This window comes from Balaenoptera musculus, chromosome 18, assembly GCF_009873245.2.
Source record: "Balaenoptera musculus isolate JJ_BM4_2016_0621 chromosome 18, mBalMus1.pri.v3, whole genome shotgun sequence".
Classification (NCBI taxonomy): domain Eukaryota; kingdom Metazoa; phylum Chordata; class Mammalia; order Artiodactyla; family Balaenopteridae; genus Balaenoptera; species Balaenoptera musculus.
This window is the reverse complement of record NC_045802.1, coordinates 52,592,009-52,611,918: the sequence shown is the minus strand read 5'-3', so window position 1 is coordinate 52,611,918 and position 19,910 is coordinate 52,592,009. Positions and strand designations below refer to the sequence as shown.

The following is a 19,910-nucleotide window of genomic DNA, read 5'->3' as shown; positions in this document are numbered from 1 at the left end:
GAATCCTGATGACTGCTCTTCTTAACCATCCCTCATCTGCTGCTCCCTAGTCCCAGTTGGCTGAACCCTACAGTGTCCGTAGCTCAGCATACCCGCAACTAGGCATCTACAACTTTTTGCCCAAGACAGGAATATATAGCGCTAGCTTTTAGGGTCCTTTTAGTATAGTTGTCTTAAAATGTGTATCTTGAATTATCTTTCTAAAGAATGACCAGAAGTATATGCAGCCTTGTCTTTCTTCTGGGTTTAAAAGATTTAAAAAAGGAAAATGAGTGCGAGGTGTAACAGGTTCATCGGAACATTTTTAGCCCTGTGTATTCTTTGTTCAAGATTGCAGAGAAATAGATGTACCATTTTGACCTTGGAAAAATGCATTAAACGTTCCAAACAGTTAACCTCATGTGAATGGAAGAGTAGGATGGTTTTCAGAAGTTTTAAGATGATTGTGGTCTAACTAAGTTTTGAAAATCTTCTAAATTGATTTATTCTCTTTGTAGTGAATACTCCCTGCCGGTACATTGCTGGGAACTTACCTGGTAGGAGTTGCTCTTGGCGCATTGCAGCCTATAAAAAAGACTGTTGGTCTGATTAAGTCTCAAGAAAAGTGTTTAACTGGGCCCTAGAATAACATAGTTTCAGGGTTAAGCGGGTGGGTAGTGGATAGTTTTTATAGAATAGGAATTCCTCATCCTAGAGTTTTATTAAGTTTTAAGAAATCTTCTATTTAAAGGTCTTTTGTGAAAATAAAAGGTAATCTATAATTGATGAGAGTTTAAAACTTTCTTATAAGCTTATATGTATACATGTTATATTGAAAAAGTAGATTTTTGATCAAGTTTTCTCTGAGAGGTATTGTTGAATATAAGTTAAGAATGAGCCTCCTTTAAATGACAGCTTCAGTGACAGTTTTCAGTGTAATGTTGGATAGGTAGCTTGAGTACCATCTTTTTATGTTCTATTTATTTTCTAGGAAGTAGTCTTATTATAAAACAATGGTAATTGTTATGTTCAAATGGTTACAGTATTACAAGTTTGTGAATTTAGTAACTACTTTAAAAATATATATTACTACTTGTCCCTGTTTACTTATGTGGCTGAGAGAAAAAAAAAAAAAACAAACCCTCCTGCCTCTTAAATAATTTTTGGATGTTTTGCTTTTGATAAGTAGGACCTGTTGACGTATATCTTCTTGGGTTTTGCTTTTTCTATCTCAGATGTAAATTTTAATATATATTTTTATACTATGTATATATCTTCCAAATGAATAGCAGTCATTTCAAAGGCCAGGGGTTAATGTATAAAGAAAGATTTTAAACAGTGATTATATGAAGGTGAATAAGTGGCAGAATAACTTAGCTTAAGTTAGATCTGATGAGAGTTAGCTTTTCAGGGCAAATACCATTTTAGTTGGATTTACTTAACAAACTAAAAGGAACAACTACCATTGCTAGGATAAACATTTGGAATTAGGTTATAGAAGTTGTTAAACATAAACATTTCCTTAAGCCAAAAAAATTTCTTAAAATTTTGTAACATTCTATTTTAGAAGAGGATAGAAAATTAAGTTGAAGCTAATCTTATACAAGCAGAATATAGGCTAAAATAGTGTTTTTCAAACTTCTGGATTTTAGGGAACAGTGAGGTTTCGGAATTTAAAAACTAGTGTGTTTGACATTAGGTTGCCAGTGTTTAATTTTGTCAAGGAAGAATGCTTAAAAAAAAAAAAAAAAAAAAAAAAAAAGAATGCTTAAAAAGTACAAAAAAAATTGTACCATCACCATCATTATATAAAATAAAGAAAAATTTAATACCAAATGTAGGTGGATATAAACTCAAGGAAAAGGATAGTCCTTCCCAAGAAAAGAAAATTGTAAACCTTTGCTAATGTTTATTTCCAAATATTTCATTGTTCATAATTTCTGAATCATTGTATTAGATGACTGAATGTATGTCTATTTCCTTAACTCAATAGATACATAATATTTCAAAGGAAAGTACAGGAATAAGATAATCAAGACATTCAAATATGACTGAAAAGTAAGAAATTTTCCTCAGAAAAGAGATTGAAGTATTTTAAGGAGTAATAATATAAACAGAACCATTTTAGCTTTAGGTTAAGATGATTAAGGTTTGACTCTGGTTAGTTAGAAGATGGATCCTGCTGCTTTATTTTCTGTTTTCCAATTTGTCTTTCACCACCCCTAATGTACTAAAGGTGCATAAGTACCCAAACAGGACAGAAAAAAGTAACCTCTTCCCATGACTGGTTAGAATGTTAGTTTTCCTACTCTGACTTGTTCCTATACTTTTGTAAGAAACCAGGATCCAGTTTTAGAATAGGAATAGTTAAGTTCCTATTTTATAAGAATCAGTCCCAAAGATGAAACTCTACAGTCCCAGACTCAAAGAGGGTATATAGCTTTTTATATCAAAAAGAAAGAGAATCTTGTTCTACTGTTGCGTTTTTGACACCCATGCCTCAATTCCCAGTAGTTGTGTGGATTCACTGATTCAGAACTTGTATACTTAGAACAGTGCCTGGAACATAGTAAATCCTCTTAATGTTAGCTATTTTTAATATTTGTGTGTGTGTGTGTGTGTTTAAGAATGAGAATTGATTGGTAAATCAGTGAAACTGAATACAAACAAGATAGAGTGATTTCAAAACTCTCATTCTTTAGACCTGAAGATAGAAGCACAAAATTGGATTCATAGAGGATAGTGCAACATGAAGAGTAGACGTTATGGGGCTGACTGAGTAAATAGTAAATTTACAGCAAGAAGTAAATGTATAAGTGGATTCAGTCAAGAGAAATCAAATCATGTATCTCACAGTCTTTGTGTGTGTGTTCTTGCTGATTTACTTAATGGTTACTAAGTATTGCTATGTGATGGGCACTGTGCTATGAGAATTAGTAAATCTAAGTCTGAAGCTTGTGAGACAGTGGCCATGCAGTCTTTCCCTATAAGTTCTAAAAATCAGATTTTACATACTTTTGTGGTCCTTTAATGTAACTCCTGCCTAAACCTTGTATACTGTGGTTATTACAAACATTAATAAACTTGGTTTTAACCTTCTTTTATAGATAGTTTTATCGTTATGGTTACTAAAAAAAAGTTAGGTACACTAGGCTTGCAGCTTTAGCTCTTCTGGCCTTAGGTCAGATTTCCCCACAGTGTTTTTAACAGAACACTGGTTCTATAGGAGCTCCTCTAGCAAAGGATTCTCTTGTCAGTAAATTTATGAAGAGCTGCATTTTGTATATTCAATTTAGAATTATAATCTCAATGACTTGAAAAGGCAAAAGGCAAACACACCTGTTTAATTTTGCTTAATCCAGCCTTTTCTAAATGTTAATTGTTTCCAGAATCATTTTCCATGTAAGATATGGAACCTACCTCATAACTACTTTTCATACTTTTTTTTTTTTCCTTCATTTGTCAGGTCTTCAAAGCCTTTTTTAAATTTTTTCTTCTGTCACTGTGTATGCCTGCTTTCCTTGCGTCCTAATATGGTACAAACTTTGAATGACTGTGCAAGACTAAATAGGCAAATGTCTAGAGCAAGCCTATGAATAAAATGCTTCAGCTTTTAAACAGACTTTTTATTTACACTTCAAAGCATAGAAATGAGAGAAATTGTAAATGAACCTCTACACACTCATCATCAAGCTTCAGCAATTATCCACTTATGGCCAATCTTATTTGTCTGTATTCCACCCACTAACACCCTCTGCCTCCTTATTTTGGAGCCATTCCCAGTCATCATATCATTTCAGCTGTAAACCTTTCAAGTGTTTATACTGAACCTGTTCTCTCAATATTAGAGCCTTAAAAAATAAAACAATACTATTATCACACCTAAAAATGATTAATATTTCTTAAGTATTACCAAATACCAGCATTTACATTTCTCTGGTTTTCTTATAAATATTTTACTTACTTCCTTTAAGGATCCAGAATAAGATTCATATTTTGATTTAACTTGATTGGTATTGTGGAATTATAAATTCATAGATTTAAACATTTCATGGGTATTGATCCATTGTTCTCAGTTATTGATGTCCCATCTTTGGCTAGTGGCTAGTATATAGGTTTGTTAGTTCTTCTGACAGGACTCTAGTGGGTTATGATACTTTCTCTGCTTTCTGGTATGAAAAGGTGTTCTAGGTTCGTCTTATAAATTTTCTCTTCCAGACCAGGAACTGGCCATTTCTCTAAGGAGCTCTGGTTCTTTTTACTGGGAAAGGTATTTAAAGACCACAATCTGAGTACTAGGGGTGCTCATTACTACTGAGTTTGTTACTATAACTAATCTTTTTCAGTGGTAAGAGCTGGGAGTGGGGAAAAAAATGCATAGGTTCATATAGACACGTGCACATATACATACACATCCTACTGATATTTCCCATTTAATTCTGTACTATATGGTTTTTAACACACACACGTATACAGGTATACCTTGTTTTATTGTGCTTTGCTTTACTGCAATTTGCAGGTATTGTTTGTTTGTTTTAACAAATTGAAGGTTTGTGGCAGTCCTGCATTATGCAAGTCTGTCAGCGCCATTTTTCCAATAGCATTTGCTCACTGTATGTATCACATTTGGTAATTTTTGCAATATTCCAAACTTTCTTCTATTATATATTTGTTCTGGTGATCTGTGGTTATTTGGGGGCACCACAAACCATGCCCATATAAGACAGCAAATTTAATCAATCAATGTGTGTCCTGACTGCTCCCACTGACCAGTCATTCCCCATCTCTCTCCCTCTCCTCAGGCCTCCCTATTCCCTGAGATAAAACAACATTGAAATGAGGCCAGTTGATAACCCTGCAGTGGCCTCTAAGCGTTCAAGCGAAAGGAAGAGTCACACATCTCTCACTTTAAATCAAAAGCTAGAAATGATTAAGCTTAGTGAGGAAGGCATGTCAAAAGCCAAGATAGGATGAAAGCTAGGCCTCTTGCACCAGTTATTCAAGTTGTGAATGCAAAGGAAAAGTTCTTGAAGGAAGTTGAAAGTGCTACTCCAGTGAACACATGAATGATAAGAAAATGAAATAGCCTTATTGCTGATATGGAGAAAGTTTTAGTGGTCTGGATAGAATATCAAACCAACCACAACATCCCCTTAAGCCAAAGTCTAATCCAGAGCAAAGCCTTAACTCTCTTCAATTTTGTGAAGGCTGAGAGAGATGAGGAAGCTTCAGAGGAAAAGTTTGAAGCTAGCAGAGGTTTGGTTCATGAGGTTTTCAGGAAAGAAGCTGTCACTGTAATATAAAAACGGAAGTGCCAATATAGAAGCTGCAGTGCGTTATCCAGAAGATCTTGCTAAGATAATGAAGGTGGCTACTGTAAACAACAGATTTTCAATGTAGATGAAACAGCCTTATATTGGAAGAAGGTGCCATCTAGGACATGCATAACTAGAGAGGAGAAGTCAATGCCTGGCTTCAAAGCTTCAAAGGTCAGGCTGACACTCTTGTTCGGAGCTAATGTAGCTGATGACTTGAAGTTGAAACCAGAGCTCATTTAGCATTCTAAAAATCCTAGGACCCTTAGATTTATGCTAAATCTACTCTGCCTATGCTCTGTAAATGGAACAACAGAGCCTGGATGATAGCATCCAGTAAATAATTTTAAAATTAAAACTTGAGAGAGTTGTAGATTCACCTTATAAATTTGAAGTGTGTGCTAAATATAGAGATTTACAAAAATTAGGTCATAAGGAATTTTTTTTTAATATATAAGTAAATAAATTATGTATGTATGTATGTATGGCTGCGTTGGGGTCTTCGTTACTCTGCACGCGGGCTTTTCTCTAGTTTGTGGCGAGCAGGGGCTACTCTTTGTTGTGGTGCACAGGCTTCTCATTATGGTGGCTTCTCTTGTTGCGGAGCACGGCTCTAGGCGCGCAGGCTTCAGTAGTTGTGATTTGTGGGCTCTACAGCACAGGCTCAGTAGTTGTGATGCATGGGCTTCATTGCTCCGTGGCATGTCGGTTGTTCCTGGACCAGGGCTCGAACCCGTGTCCACTGCATTGTCAGGCGGATTCTTAACCACTGCACCACCAGGGAAGTCCCCATAAGAAATTTTTGAAGAACTTACTACAAAAAAACATCACTTACATTTTTTGCCTTTTTTAGCTGGATGAAAACATGAGTTTTATGAGTAGACATTTTGCATGAGACAATTGGAATTCCTTAAAGGAATATATTTTTATGTAATAGTTATGAGCTTCAAAAAAATTACAATTTGTTTTCTGGCCTTAAATATTATATATAAGTACTTAAAATTTTTTAGTTATATGACATGATAGGGTCATGGACTAAAAAACTCCTGAGCTGCATTTTAATAGGCATGAAATATTTTAATTTATCATAAATTTATATGTGCAGGTTTAAAATTTATACTGGGGACTTTAATATCACGCAACTCATAGTCAAATGTCATTGAACATGTAATTGTTTCTACATTTCACATTATGCTGTACTTTGAGATTGTGCTATAAATCTTTTGTGACTATGAGTTATTTTGGTATGTTGCTAACATTGACTTATGTTAGTTCACATTACTTTAATTTGAAGCATTCTTTCTAAAACCAGCCATTTAATGTAACAAGTACTTAGACTTGACTGTTTACTCAGTTACCTTGACTGTTTTACTCAGTTTTACCCATATGCAGGTCTGAAAGCTTTGTAGGGAAGTGCTTTAGTTTTCAATAGAAAAAGTTCAGGGTTTTTGTTTGTTTGTTTTTTTCTTCTTCATTTTGCATTTTAACATATACAAAATATTTATATTTTGTAATAGTGATACATCAGACATTTTATGGTATTTTGTGATTATTTGATGTAATTTAAAAATACACATGCAAAATTATTCTTATATTTGTTAAAGGTTTCTAGTTTCTAGTTATTATATGAGCCATTTGTGAATTAACAAGAATTAAGATCTACAGCCATAATCTTGAAGTGCTTTGAGATTGTTGCCTTGAATAGCAGTTATCCTTTTACTATAGACATGGAGACATAGTTCTTCTAGTCAGATATTGGCCAGTAGTGAAATAGCTCTACTCGATTATGAGAAATTGTTCCTGTTTTCTTTTTATAAAGGAATTTACAAACACTAGGCTGGTTTTAGAAGTAAATAACAATATAAAGTACATTATAAATTGCAATAATAAATAGTAAATAAAGAAGTAAACCACAAAGCAAAAATAGACAACTGTCTTTTCACTTGTGTTTTAGCTATTTAATTTAAATATTAGGTACTATAACATTTCGTTTTTTTCTTTACAAATTATTAATGTTCTATATTCCAATGTTCTTAATTGTTTTAGGCTGCAGTTCATGGAGCTCGTTTCAAAGGGCAGGATCTAAAACTGGCTTGGAATAAACCAATAACTAATATTTCAGCTGTTGAAACAGAAGAAGTTGAACCTGATGAAGAGGAAGGTATGTTTTTTTTCCACTTGTTTTTACCCTTAAATGTTTACATTTTTATATAAATGTGATTTTATGGCTGTGATTTTAACATAAAACTTTTATTCCTGAGCCATCTCCAGGCAGGGGATATCAGATAAATGCAGACAACTTTAAATTTTAATTGTATAATGAGAACTGTGGATTGTTAATCCAAAAAGAATATATGAAAATCAAATCATATATATACTCATCAGTTTTCATTTACTCTTAGAAAACATTAATTATTCATTAGATTTTTATCCACAGGAAATCTTGTGATATTTTAAGTTTAGAGTATATATTCTATCAGTTGCTTTATTAACATTTCAGGTTTCATTTTATATTCTTATCATTTTAGTTCATTAGAATGAATGCCTGCTATATGGTAGATACTGTGATAGGCACAAAAATGAATAAGACACGGTCCCTGTTATCAAGGAGCTTATAATATGGAAAAGGGGGTGGTGACAGACACATAAGAAACTAATTATAATAAAAGGCAGACTGATATGGTAAATAAAGATTTTGAACATATGCTGTGGGAACCCAGAGGAAGGAGTGATTGTTTCTTTCCAGAAGATCTTGAAGGAGGTGGTGGCAGTGGAGCTGAACTCTGAGTGATCAAAAAAGCTTTTCATAACCAAGAGCTGGGATGGGAGTATAGTTGAGAGAGGCATTTTTAAATGGCAGAGGTATAGGTGTGGAAGAGTACATTTTTTCTTGGGTAAAACATCAGGTAGTCTGATGGCTGAGATGGTGGAGCATGAAGAACAGTTGAAGTGGAGAGCCCTTTGAAACCCAAAAACCTAAAGATACGCAACCTCTGTTTTGTTAAATCATGAAGTAAGCTGTAGGAAAAGTTGTGAAGGAAGTTAAGGAATGAAATGGTAAGGTGGGAAACTAAATGGTTCCATGGTTTTACCTTGGTTAGATTTTCATAATGGCACTTCATTTTGTTTGAAGAGCATTCAAGGCTGTTATACATATCCATAGTCAAATGCAAGAATAAAATGTGTATTTTGAAACTCATATACATGATTTGTCATTTTATATTTTAGATTATACCTTTGTCCTTCCATGAGTTTGAATTGAATGGGGAGAAAAGCAGGAGAGCTCCTGGTATTAGGTATTTTGAAAAGTTTGAAAAGTAGTCTGAGAAGCTTTTATGAAGGGAATGGGGAAAAGAAAAGAATGCTATAAAAGAAAATGTTTGTTACATACAGCAGAAAAATATAAATATTGATAAACTTTATTCAAACTGTTGGTTGATTTAGTGTCAGAGAAGACTTACTGATGTTTTCTTTAAAAAAAAAAAGTGTGGAGCAATGTTTTGTAGGTATAGAAGATGGCATAATTTGATAAAGAGAGGCAGGAAAAACGGCATGTACAAAGGCTTACTTTGATATTTTTTTAGTGTCTATTTGGTGCAAGCGATAGAATAGATAGTATTGAGAAACCATTGAGTGAAGATTGCTTTTCTTTGTTTCTTGAATGTTCTAGCTATAGAAATACCGTTTGTATTCGACTCTGTTGAGAGTAATCAGTGTTTAAAAGTGTCACCTTTTTTCTTTTCTTTTTTTTTTTTTTTTTTGGGTAAATTCCTAAATGCATTTTAACCTAAAGTTTCAGGAAGAGTCTTTGGTGGATGATTCATTACTTCAAGATGATGATGAAGAAGAAGAGGACAATGAATCTCGCTCTTGGAGAAGATGATTTGACTGATCATTGATCTGCATATGATAGAACTCTACCTGTGTTTCATTAGTATTATCTAATGTACTTTTACATATTTGTAAAAACAATTTTTGGTAAAATGTGATGAAGATGAATTTCACAAATAGACAAAAGAGAAGAAAACTACCTTCTGAATCCTGTATTTTGAAAGATTGATGTTTGCGTTTTATTTCAGTAAACAATTGGTAAAGACATCACACTAGACATATGCAATGTTTTTATTACATACTTCTACTGAACATTACAGAATTCTTTGGGTTCTTTGTAATTTAATGAATAGGTCTGAAGACTTAATGACCAATACTTGTTATAACTTAGAGGATTTTGTTTTACTCCAAATAAGGAATGAATTTGCATTTAAAATCTTAATGAATGTTTTCAAAAATGAGTAGGTAACATAGTACTCTAACTAAAGTCTCCAAGTTATGTATTCATAATATTACATAGTAGTATGCTTAGGCTTTACTATGTATTAGCCTTTTGTTGGACTTGTGTATGTATTTTACCATATGGGTTTTAATGATAACGGTGTATGACTGCTTTGCATTTGAGTCCTTATGCATTCAGATGTTAAAAATAAAGTGGAATGGTCTCTTGAAAAGAAAAGAAAAGAAAAAAGCAATGACAAAAAAAAAAAAAGACAATGTTCATTAATTAAAAAAAAAAAAAAAAAAAAAAGAAAAGAAAAGAAAAAAAAAAAGTTAAATAGACCATTCCAGATGGTGATCTACCCTTCCCCCCAATTATCACAAAAGGAGCTATAATCACTAACTTATTCTTAATAATAATAATGGTTACCAGTACCTTTACAATAATGTTCAATCCATTGTTTAAAATTTATACCACTTCAGTTTGGTTTGATCCTATAAACTTTCAACAGATGTCTTAAATTAAAAGCAGGCTGATTAGTTTGGAACCAGACTTCAAGTAGAGCTAACATTTGGTGAATAAGAAAACATCACATTACATTTTGGATGTATGAAAGAAAACTTGACCATTTGAAGATGTATGAATAAAGAAATGTACTGTAGATACTACTTTAGGAAAACACTGTTTGGTAAGTGTTCCAGTCTGACATTTTAAGTGTGCATTTCCTATACTTGTATAAAAAGTCTTTGACATTTGCAACAATATTGTGATTTTTAAGTGGCTTTCTCTGACAAGTGAACATGATCATTGAAAGTTGATACAGCAGTTTCCAGGAAATAAATGCATTCTTTGTAGAATGGAGGGTGGGAGATTACATATTTATCTTTTACAGTTTATCCCTTTGGTTGCAAGTGTTCTACCCCTCCTGAGAATATAGTGATTATATTAAAAGTCACATAAAAAAAAATTACTTTCTTCCCATACTGGGGTCCTCACAATCACAGACTGTAATTTCACCACCATAGTCTTTTGCCAATGGAGTAGCTAGTGGATGCTGTTCCTCTTTTTCTTTTCTTCCCACACTTAGGGGTTAAAGGTTGTATATATATTCTTGATGGTTAATAGTATTTCATAGGAATGTTTTGGCTTGCAGTTGACTGCACATGTTTATATTTAAAATTTCACTATCAGATTTCTTTTGTCAAAATAGTGACTTTACTTGAAACTTCTTTACTCTACTTAGAGCTGTGATATATTTTGATGTAGTCTCTGTATGTTGACTATGTGCTATTCTGATTCATTAGGTAAGTTTTGTTTTCTTTTCTTTTTAGTAGTCGTGAAGATGCCAAATTGGCAGAGGCTCACGTTTCTTCTCTTTACACCAAACAGGTATTATAAAGAAGAAAATCTTGCAAAGGCCAGTTAAATTCTCCATGCTGATTTTGGCTTTATAATATGATTAGTAAATTTTAGCATGATGTTTTGCAATTATTGTAAAATTCCCTCTATACTGTAACTGAAATCACATACTCTTTATTTAAACCCATAAATAGCTAATCACTTTCCCTAATCTTAAATTCCTGTAGTAACCTAAAATTAAATGTTTTACACCATGTGCTTTGAATGAATCAGAAGAAAAGTATGTTTTGATAGGGTCCTGCAGTATGGGATTAAATATTAGCAACATTCATTAGGTCCATAATTATATTTTATTATCATTATATGATTTTAATTATAAATATTACGTAGTATGAAATTGCTATTGGATTTTTTCAAATTAATGAGTATGTTTATAAATTACTAGTACTCTACATGTACTTTCATGTGTTCTCGTTTAAAACTTAAGATATCCTTTGAAGTAGTGTTAATTCCCATTTACAGATAAGGAAACTTAGGCCATAGAGATGGAATGACCTTGCCCAAAGTGACAGCTGTAAGTAAGAGAAGGAACTAAATTTGAATGCAGGCATTCTGATTTCAGTGCCAACTTTTTGGTTAAACCCTACATTGCTACCTCCTTCCTAATTATTGATTGGGCATGAGATTGTGTTCACAATAAATGTGGTAGTTGTTACACAAAATTAGTAGACTTCTTGGTCATTAGCCAGTTCATACCTTAACCATCCCTTTTAACACAGCACTTTGTTCATATCTCTGTTACAGTACTTATGTTGTAATATAATTTATCTGGTTTATATGTCTGTCTTCCCCACTAGATTACAAGCTCCTCTAGGAAGGGGACCATGTCTTATTCATCTTTTTATCTCTAGTGATTATCATAAAGCCTGGCTTATAGTGGGCATTCAGTTGTTTGTTGGATGAATTAATGGATGAATGCATATTTAAATCTCCAACAATGGAGTGACAATTACCTCCCTTGCTAATTCTTATCAGTTTTCTAAAAATCTCTCTTGAAGGTCTTCTCAGTCATTGGGACCGTCTTAGTAAACAATTGATACTGTTAAGTATTGCACCAGTGGGGGTTACAGATACTGATGGAGGAATATACACGTAGTCTTAGTGGAATTTCCATAACAATTAGTAGGCTATTAAAATTTTGGAGTATTAAATGTTGTCCCTTCAGGAGTAAAATCACCTTTTGGTTTCTATCAGTGTGTAAGAATAGAGATGTCAAGAGCCACTAATCTAGTCCATCCCGTTAATTTTTTATATCCGAAGATGAGCTAGTGTAGAGTGCTGGACAAGGGTTAAGAGATTTAGCTTTTGGTCCCTAGCTCTGTAACTTGACTCTCTGGCCTTAGACAAGTCTCTTAACTTATCCAGAGTTGTTTCGTTGTCTGTAAAATGAAAGGGGTTGGACTAGAGGATCTCTAAGGTCTGTTTCACGTCTTTAGTTTCCCTGGTGATATATTAGTGTTTGATCTAAAACAATTTAACATATCTATGCCAATTCTCCCTACCTGTTGTTGCTGTTGCTGTTTCTATCATCTTATCAGTGGAAACAACTTAGATTTGGTTATGATAATTCATACAGTGTGTACTTGGTACAGTTTTGTATATAGTGTTCCCAAATGTTTGCCTTTGCTACCCAAATTCCTTTTAACCTAGGAAGTGTAGATTAACTTCTGTATTCACACTTTTTCTTCTTGCTTGTAACTTTTCCTTTCACTTCCAAACTTAAAGTTGAAAACTCTTTCTTATTACAGTATGCTACCTGAAACTTGATACACGCTTTTAAATTTTGCAGTTCTAACAAGTTCTTTGCTGTAGTATAGATCTGGGCTGAGGTGGGAGTGAAAAAGGGATTGAGATGTAGGTAGCTACTTTTTCCAGGAAAAAATTGAATGAAATTATATATCATTGGTTTAAAAGATTGATTAGGATTACCTCAAGGGATGGTTGAGTTGTCATTTTACATATTTCACTCAATATTTTGTCTCTACATAAGCAGTGTTGCTTTAACTGTTATTGGATAATTGTAACATTTAAAAATTAGTTTTAGTATTTAACCAGTACTCAAGCATTTAATGAAACCATGTTGCATGAATGGGAGAGTATTCCATAGCTCTTGTTTTATTTTGTAATATGATCAAATGTATCAAACAGTAGTTTACTATAAAGATAAGACTTCACTGTTTTAGCTGATTACCTGTAGAAAGTATGGCTGAGCTTAATTGAAGGAAATTTCTTGTTACTAGAACTGTTTTATGGGGACTGTATTTTCAGTCTTACTTGGAACACTAATCACTGGCTCTAAGGGTTACAAAAAGAAGGCAAACAGTTGCTTGTTTGGTATGTTGAAACATCAATGGCTATTGTAGAGTATTATACAAACTTTATCAGTCTATATTTTCTTTCTTTTTTTCCCCTTACCTATAGTGTGAACTAATTATAGAAAATCAGTTTTAGTCCTTCCAGAATTTATGTAAATATTTGTAAGATTTTCTTTTTTCTTCCCTTACAAGAAGTCTTTTAGCCTTTTAAAACAAAAATGTCCTGCATAAAGTTCTGGCTTATTAGGTTAGTTCACCTTTTGGTCTTTCGCAGGGCTTTTCTCATTCTTCCGAAACCCTATAATTAAAGCAGAAATTTAATCTAGGAATAAATCGTCAGCATACACTATTTGTAAGGCAGAAAGAAAATGTCCTTTTCCCAGATCTCAGGAACTACCTTGTTCTTGTTAACTTCTTGAACTGGCTAGTTGCTCTGAGGTATGTATATAGCATATAGGCTTTTAGAAAAGAGTAGATTTTTTCTCTCTGATCATTGTATACCTATCAGATGACAGCAGATTATCTTCCAAAATAGCTATCTAAAAGACCTAAGAAAGGAAGAAACCTTGGTGAACATGACTGACATGCTCAGTAATTTCTAATGAAAACTTGTTCAAAGAAAAATTTCATACTTGTTCAGTAGAAAAATTCCTAATTTGGTTAATAACTTTCTTGCAGTTTATCAGTATTATGTACTCAGTATAATTAAAAGCATTTTTATTTTACTTTTTTGTATCAATTTATTATATTTGCTTCTTCCTCATCCCTCCCTCCCTGTCACTTTGCTTCATCCATCCTCTCATCTTCCCAATCATCCAAGTTAGTCTTCCTTTGTATACGAACCACTGTCTCATTTTGATATGTTCCTTTTTATTTACTTTTGTTGTTAATCATTATGCTTAGTATAGTATTTTATGTCATATAGTGTGATTGAAGAATGAAACGGTTATCACATGGAGTTTAAGGAAATGAAGTCCTTGGGAAACTTAAGACAATTGTTCTTGCTTTTATTTTATATCAATATTTTGGAATTTGTTCGTGATTTCTTAAAATTACTACTTTGCCAACCCACACTGATAAAAGTTTACTATGTGGTCAGTTATGACATTTCCTAATCAAAAGTTTTAGATTGTAACCATGTTGCAGAGCTGTGATCTTTGCAGCTTAATGTTTCAGTGAAGCATGATGCAGAGAGGTTTTGTTAAATCATTTTAACCCAAGGCTGATCTTTGTGAAATTTGTCTGCAACTTTCATTTTGATTCCTTTCTCAGATTTTATTTAATGTTTAAAAAAATTGGAGGGCAATGTATGGTATGATTCAGTTTTTAGATTTATTTACTGTTTTCACAGTTTTTTTTAATAGTCTTCTCTTTTTCCAGCAGAGAGAGATCATCATTGCCTGAATTTAGCTTTGTGACTACAACAGCAAGACCTGTTCCTGTCTGGAGACGACTGTTATAATAATATGATACTATCGTTTTATGTTTGCCCTTTATCATTTTGAATAGATGTTTACATGTACCATAATTAGCATTTTATCTTTACAGTTCTTTTAGGGTACATCTGAGTCCAGAAGTAAATCTGACTGTGTGCTTTGTCTGACCTTATTCTTAAATGTTTTCTCCCCTTTATAGCCATTTATTTTTAAACAGTCTAAGAAGGATAAAAAAGAAAATCCCCTTGGTTTTCCTAACATGAGATAAGTTTTCAATCTCAGCCAAATTGAAATTGTGTCTAGGAAGTCTATAAAGCCATGATACTATGTTCATTAGCATGAACAATTTAGAATGATGAAAATGATTAAAAAGTTAAACCTTGGTTTGGCTTTAATTTTCCTGGGTTTTTAGGATACATTTCTGGAGTTAGGATAGTCACTTAAAATAATTTTGAGCAATTAGTAAAATACTTTTTTCACATGGTGATAACTTGCCTGTTTCTTCTAAATATACTTATTGAAGTCGCTGCCAAGGCCACTTACCCAAATAATTTTTTTTTTCCAAATAATTAAAAAAAAAATTCTTAACTCTTCAAAATAAACAAGGAGAATAATTTTCTTTCTTTTCAAGTAGTATAAAATGATCTGTGGATTATAAATATTGAGAAATATCTATTAAATGTCTGATTTACACAGTTTTTCCTTATTTTCCTCAGTTGCAACCAAGACAATTTTAAAAGCAAGGGGAAATAGTGTTGTGTGTGTCTAGCATTGTTAAAACTATAGTTTTCCTGCCTTAAAAGGTGTATGTCCGTATTATTTATTTATAAGCAATATGGCTTGGAATTATTTATAAAGAGTGTGATTAAATTTTATTCTAAATATTCACCCAAAATACCCTCTTTATAATGGGCACCGTAAAGTTTTCAGAAAATTAATTTCTTAGTATTCCTTCATAGATTCTCATAAGCATTTGAGAAGTCAGAAGTTACACTTGATAGCAACTCTTATTAGAAAAGTCCAAATTATACTTGATTCTTTCCTCCCTTGTTTTTTTTTTTTTTTTTAGTTCCATTCAGCCATGCTCATATTTTCACCTTTTTGTACAAAGTTAACTATTCTGCAAGCACTTTTTCTTGAGTATGCATTGTATTTGTCTTCATGAAAAAAAGAATGAACCCGTCAGACATAATGGAAGTTATCTATTTTGATCCATGTTAGTTGGAGACAGCATGGTTAATGTAGGCTTGGTTTAAAGGAAGGTCTTCTTAACATAATTATGACCTTACAGCCTACAGGGCATTTTAAAAATTGGACTTCTCTTTTAGTTCACATTTGCGAACAAACATATAGCTGCTGGGAGTTCACAAATATTTTCCCAGATTAGTTTAGTAGTTTTTTCTTTTTAAGGAAAGATTCTCTGCCTGTGTAATAGAATAGTTCTAACCTACTGGGCTAAAAACCCAAAGAACATTCTCTGAAGAGACCATACTTGCTGTTAACAGTTTTGGTTAATAGATGTGGATCATATCCCACCACTCTCAATTTTATTTTCTCATCTTCCTCCCCCGCTGCCCCTTGCTTTTAAATTAAAAACAAAATAAATTGAACATGCCATTGGGAATCAGAAGTCGAGATGATTTAATTCTCATTGAGATCATTGTATTTTTTGAAAATTGCTGTGAGATCTGGTAGGTCAGGTACATATTTGAGTTCCCATATGTTTATTAATTAAAAATAGGGATTTTCATTATTTCATTTTCCTGAAGAGGATTCTTATGGAGCTATGTGTAGATAACTGTACAGAATCACTTTTGTGTAATTGAGTGAAGCAGTTTACCTCTGCATGATTGCATTATGGAAGCCTTTTATATATCTTTATATTTTTCAATATACTTAGATTTTACACTGTTAGCTGCCCTAGTCATGCTATATTTGTTTTTTTTTTAATAGAGTTTATAAATATTTGTGCTCAAAATACAGATCAATTGAATATTTTTGGTCTTGTTTACAAGATAAATAATACTTTAAAGTGATGCAGCCCCTCAAGTGTCTTAGGAAAAAGTCATTGGTGCTACAAAACCTTTCAATATCATTTTTCAACCTGTTATCTAGACTTTGCTAGGCTTAAATCTATGATTGCTTATAACTTAATCTAATCTAGCAGCATAATTATAAAAGTGGTCTGTGGTGAGTCGGGTAAAGAGCCCCGCCAATTAGAAACATCCCATAATTTAAAGATAAGATGGAGAATGACATTATACTAATTTGTGTCCAGCTTCCCCAAAAGAAAATAGTTTCTTCAGTTTTTCATTAGCTCTTTTGATAAAAGGAGTGGTATTAATATGACTAGAATAAAAAAAATGATACATTCAGCATGGCTCAGTTTTTCCACATTTCAAATGGAAAACTTTTCTAGTCCTAAAATATGGTGTAATCCTGTTCTGCTTTAAATTCCCATCTGTCTTTTACTCAACAGGAGGCAGGGTAATTCTTAAATATTTATAGAACATTTGATGAGTTCTAAAGAGGTATTATTTACATTGTACAAGTTTTGTGTTAATGTGCAGATTGTTTTCTACATCTGCAAGACTTCATTCCAGCACCTTAGTGAATGTTCTTAAGATACAATTTTTAAGTATCAGCAAAGCATTCATAGATGTTTACTTTTGATTCTCAGAATCCTGAACCTGTTTTGAGTATGATGTTACTTCACAACATGTCTGGCACAAGATTTCCTTTAATAGTGGTTTAGTTTAACTCAATTTCTGTGGATTGTTGAACCGAAAAACACCAAAGGAGTTCTTTCTTGTCTGGAGACTGGATTGTTCCAGTTTTTAATACCTGTGCCCATAAGTATCCCATTTCACGAATGTGTGTTGGCATGGGGGAAAAATTCCCTGCTCTTTGAGTGGAGCGAAAGTAATTGGTTAAGCTGTAGCAGCTTTTTTTGTTTATTTTTTAAAGTGATAATAAAACTTGAACTGAAAATGGTAAAACTTGAACTAGAAAACTACTCTTGTATGCTTAGAATGTTTATAGTATTACGTGTTTATGTGAGGTTGTCAACATTTTCATTATTTATAGTTGAATTATGTTGTTTTGTTTGTTAAATATCCATAATGTTTATTATTTTTATATTTTGAAAAATTTTAAAATAAAATAGTCTTACTAAAAGCAGTTGTTAACTTTTTAAAATTGTCTTGCATTTTGCATCAATTATAGTAATATAGAATAGAAAGGAAAACTTGCAGCCCTCGGGCACTGCACAAGTAGAAACATAAAGTGCTTATACTGTCAACTTCCAAAGCCAATGAAAGTTTTTGGAACTTCCCTCCATAATTTTCAGTTTTCATCTGAACATTTCTTCTCCTGATCTAATTTGATATACTTTTCCAGCATTCAGCATGTTCATTTCATATTTATTTTTATTGAATGATAAATATTGCAGTATTTGTTTTTTGTGTTTGTTTTTCATTGCAGATATCCCTTCCATCATCTATAACGTGGGTTAAATAAGTTTGGTAATAACCTGTCTTCCACTGCTTCTACAAGAAAATACATTATCATCTCAGTATATAAGTTTTGATAAAAATCTAGTTAAAGAGATCTGGTTATGAAATAGTAGAAGTCTCTGGCTTAAAATAGAGGACTTTGGTTAATAAATGATACTTGGTAAAATTATTAAAAAGAATTATATATATATATAGATATATACCTATATATAGTACAAATTATACACAAAAAAAGTAAGCCTTTAAAGTCTTTCATATTTTGAACCATTTTTTAATCTTAAAATGTTATTTGTCCCTAAGATCTCATTTAAATCAGAATTTTCAGGGACATTACCAATCTATTTAAAAAAAAAAAAATAACATCTGTGATTTAAAACTTCGTGGACATCCTGTATTTTTTATTAGAAGTCAGTGTTAGGAAGAAATACTTAGAAGTTATAGCCGTCTGCAAGTTTGGAGTTGGATAGCTTTCAAATTTGTACTAAGTTTAATGCGGTATTTGTTGTTGTTTAGGGTTTTTTTGGGGGATAAATAACTGGATAATATGCCAACTTCATATTTTACTTTTTTCTTATCAAGTTGATATTCAGAGTTAACAGAAATTAAAGAATGATGATAAAAAAGGAAGATCTCTGGCATTTAACAATTGTCATGTCTGAATGAGGTAAGAATTTACATAAAAACCAAACAGGTAACTCTTGACAAAAATATTGAATACTGAGCTGATTATTAGTCATGACAGCCCTCACATACGTCATATTTATAATATTAAATGGATGAAAACTGCATATACAAAAATGTAATATAATCCTAACCAACCATTTTTTGGTCAACCTAAAAGGAATAGGTCTTTTAAATTTTGTTTTGTCAAGGTCTCCAGTGAAAAAGGAGAGAATCCCCAGATTGGGAGTGCTCACAAAAGAATAGAGCCATATAAGGTGCCAAGGATGGGAAGAGGAGGATGGATTATAGATTTAGTCCTGCATTTGTGAAAGTTCTGACTGAAGCAGCCTGGAAGCAAGTAGTACATTTTTATTTTTCTCCTCAACTGATAAGCTTTATGGAGCATCAAAAGACATGAAAATTTTATAGAAAAACATGTATCCAGGGCACGTCTGTTCAAGGTCCTGCTTGTGTTTCTCATGGGGAACCACTTAAGGAAGGGATGATGATAGCAACCTGAGCGAGTTACATTGCCCCCCCCCCCAATAGCTCCCTTTTATCTGCCACAAGAGCACCTCAGCACAGCTTATCACATAAAGCCATAAGCCACGCCACGCAGACCTAACGTCCAGATTCAATGTCCCAAGGTTTTTACTGTGCTATGTATGTAACCTACCTGTGACTGCGCTTACCCATTTGGACCTGGGAACGTTCCAAATGTGAACAATTAGGGCCTTCCTGTGTGCATTTCTAACTATGGCGTACTGCAAACTATAAACATAGAAAAATCAATTGCATTTCTGTATACTAGCTTTGAACACCTGGAGGCTGAAATTAAAAATACAGTGCCAATTATAATAAGCGAAAAAGTGACATACTTGGGTGTAAATCTAACAAACTGTGTACAGGACTTGTATGCTGAAAACTACAAAATGCTGATGAAAAAAAAGAAAAGGAGACCTAAGTAAATGGAGAGACTCATGGGTCGGAGAACC

At 32.9% G+C, this 19,910-nt stretch overlaps 1 protein-coding gene across 10 annotated transcripts in view; it reads left to right on the top strand.

Moving 5' to 3' along the window:
- RBM26 (RNA binding motif protein 26) overlaps positions 1 to 18,132 on the top strand; it is an 86,282-nt gene extending 68,150 nt beyond the window's left edge. For 8 of the 10 annotated variants that reach the window (XM_036831136.1, XM_036831144.1, XM_036831145.1 and 5 more), the window contains 2 exons: positions 7,341 to 7,454; positions 9,088 to 9,958. In XM_036831136.1, the coding sequence (XP_036687031.1) occupies positions 7,341 to 7,454; positions 9,088 to 9,177 (204 nt within the window). In that variant the 3' untranslated portion in view covers positions 9,178 to 9,958. Of the gene's footprint in view, positions 1 to 7,340; positions 7,455 to 9,087; positions 9,959 to 14,681 lie in introns of those variants that run through there. The other 2 variants (XM_036831141.1, XM_036831140.1) reach the window with 2 other exon arrangements.
- Positions 18,133 to 19,910: the final 1,778 nt, after the last annotated feature.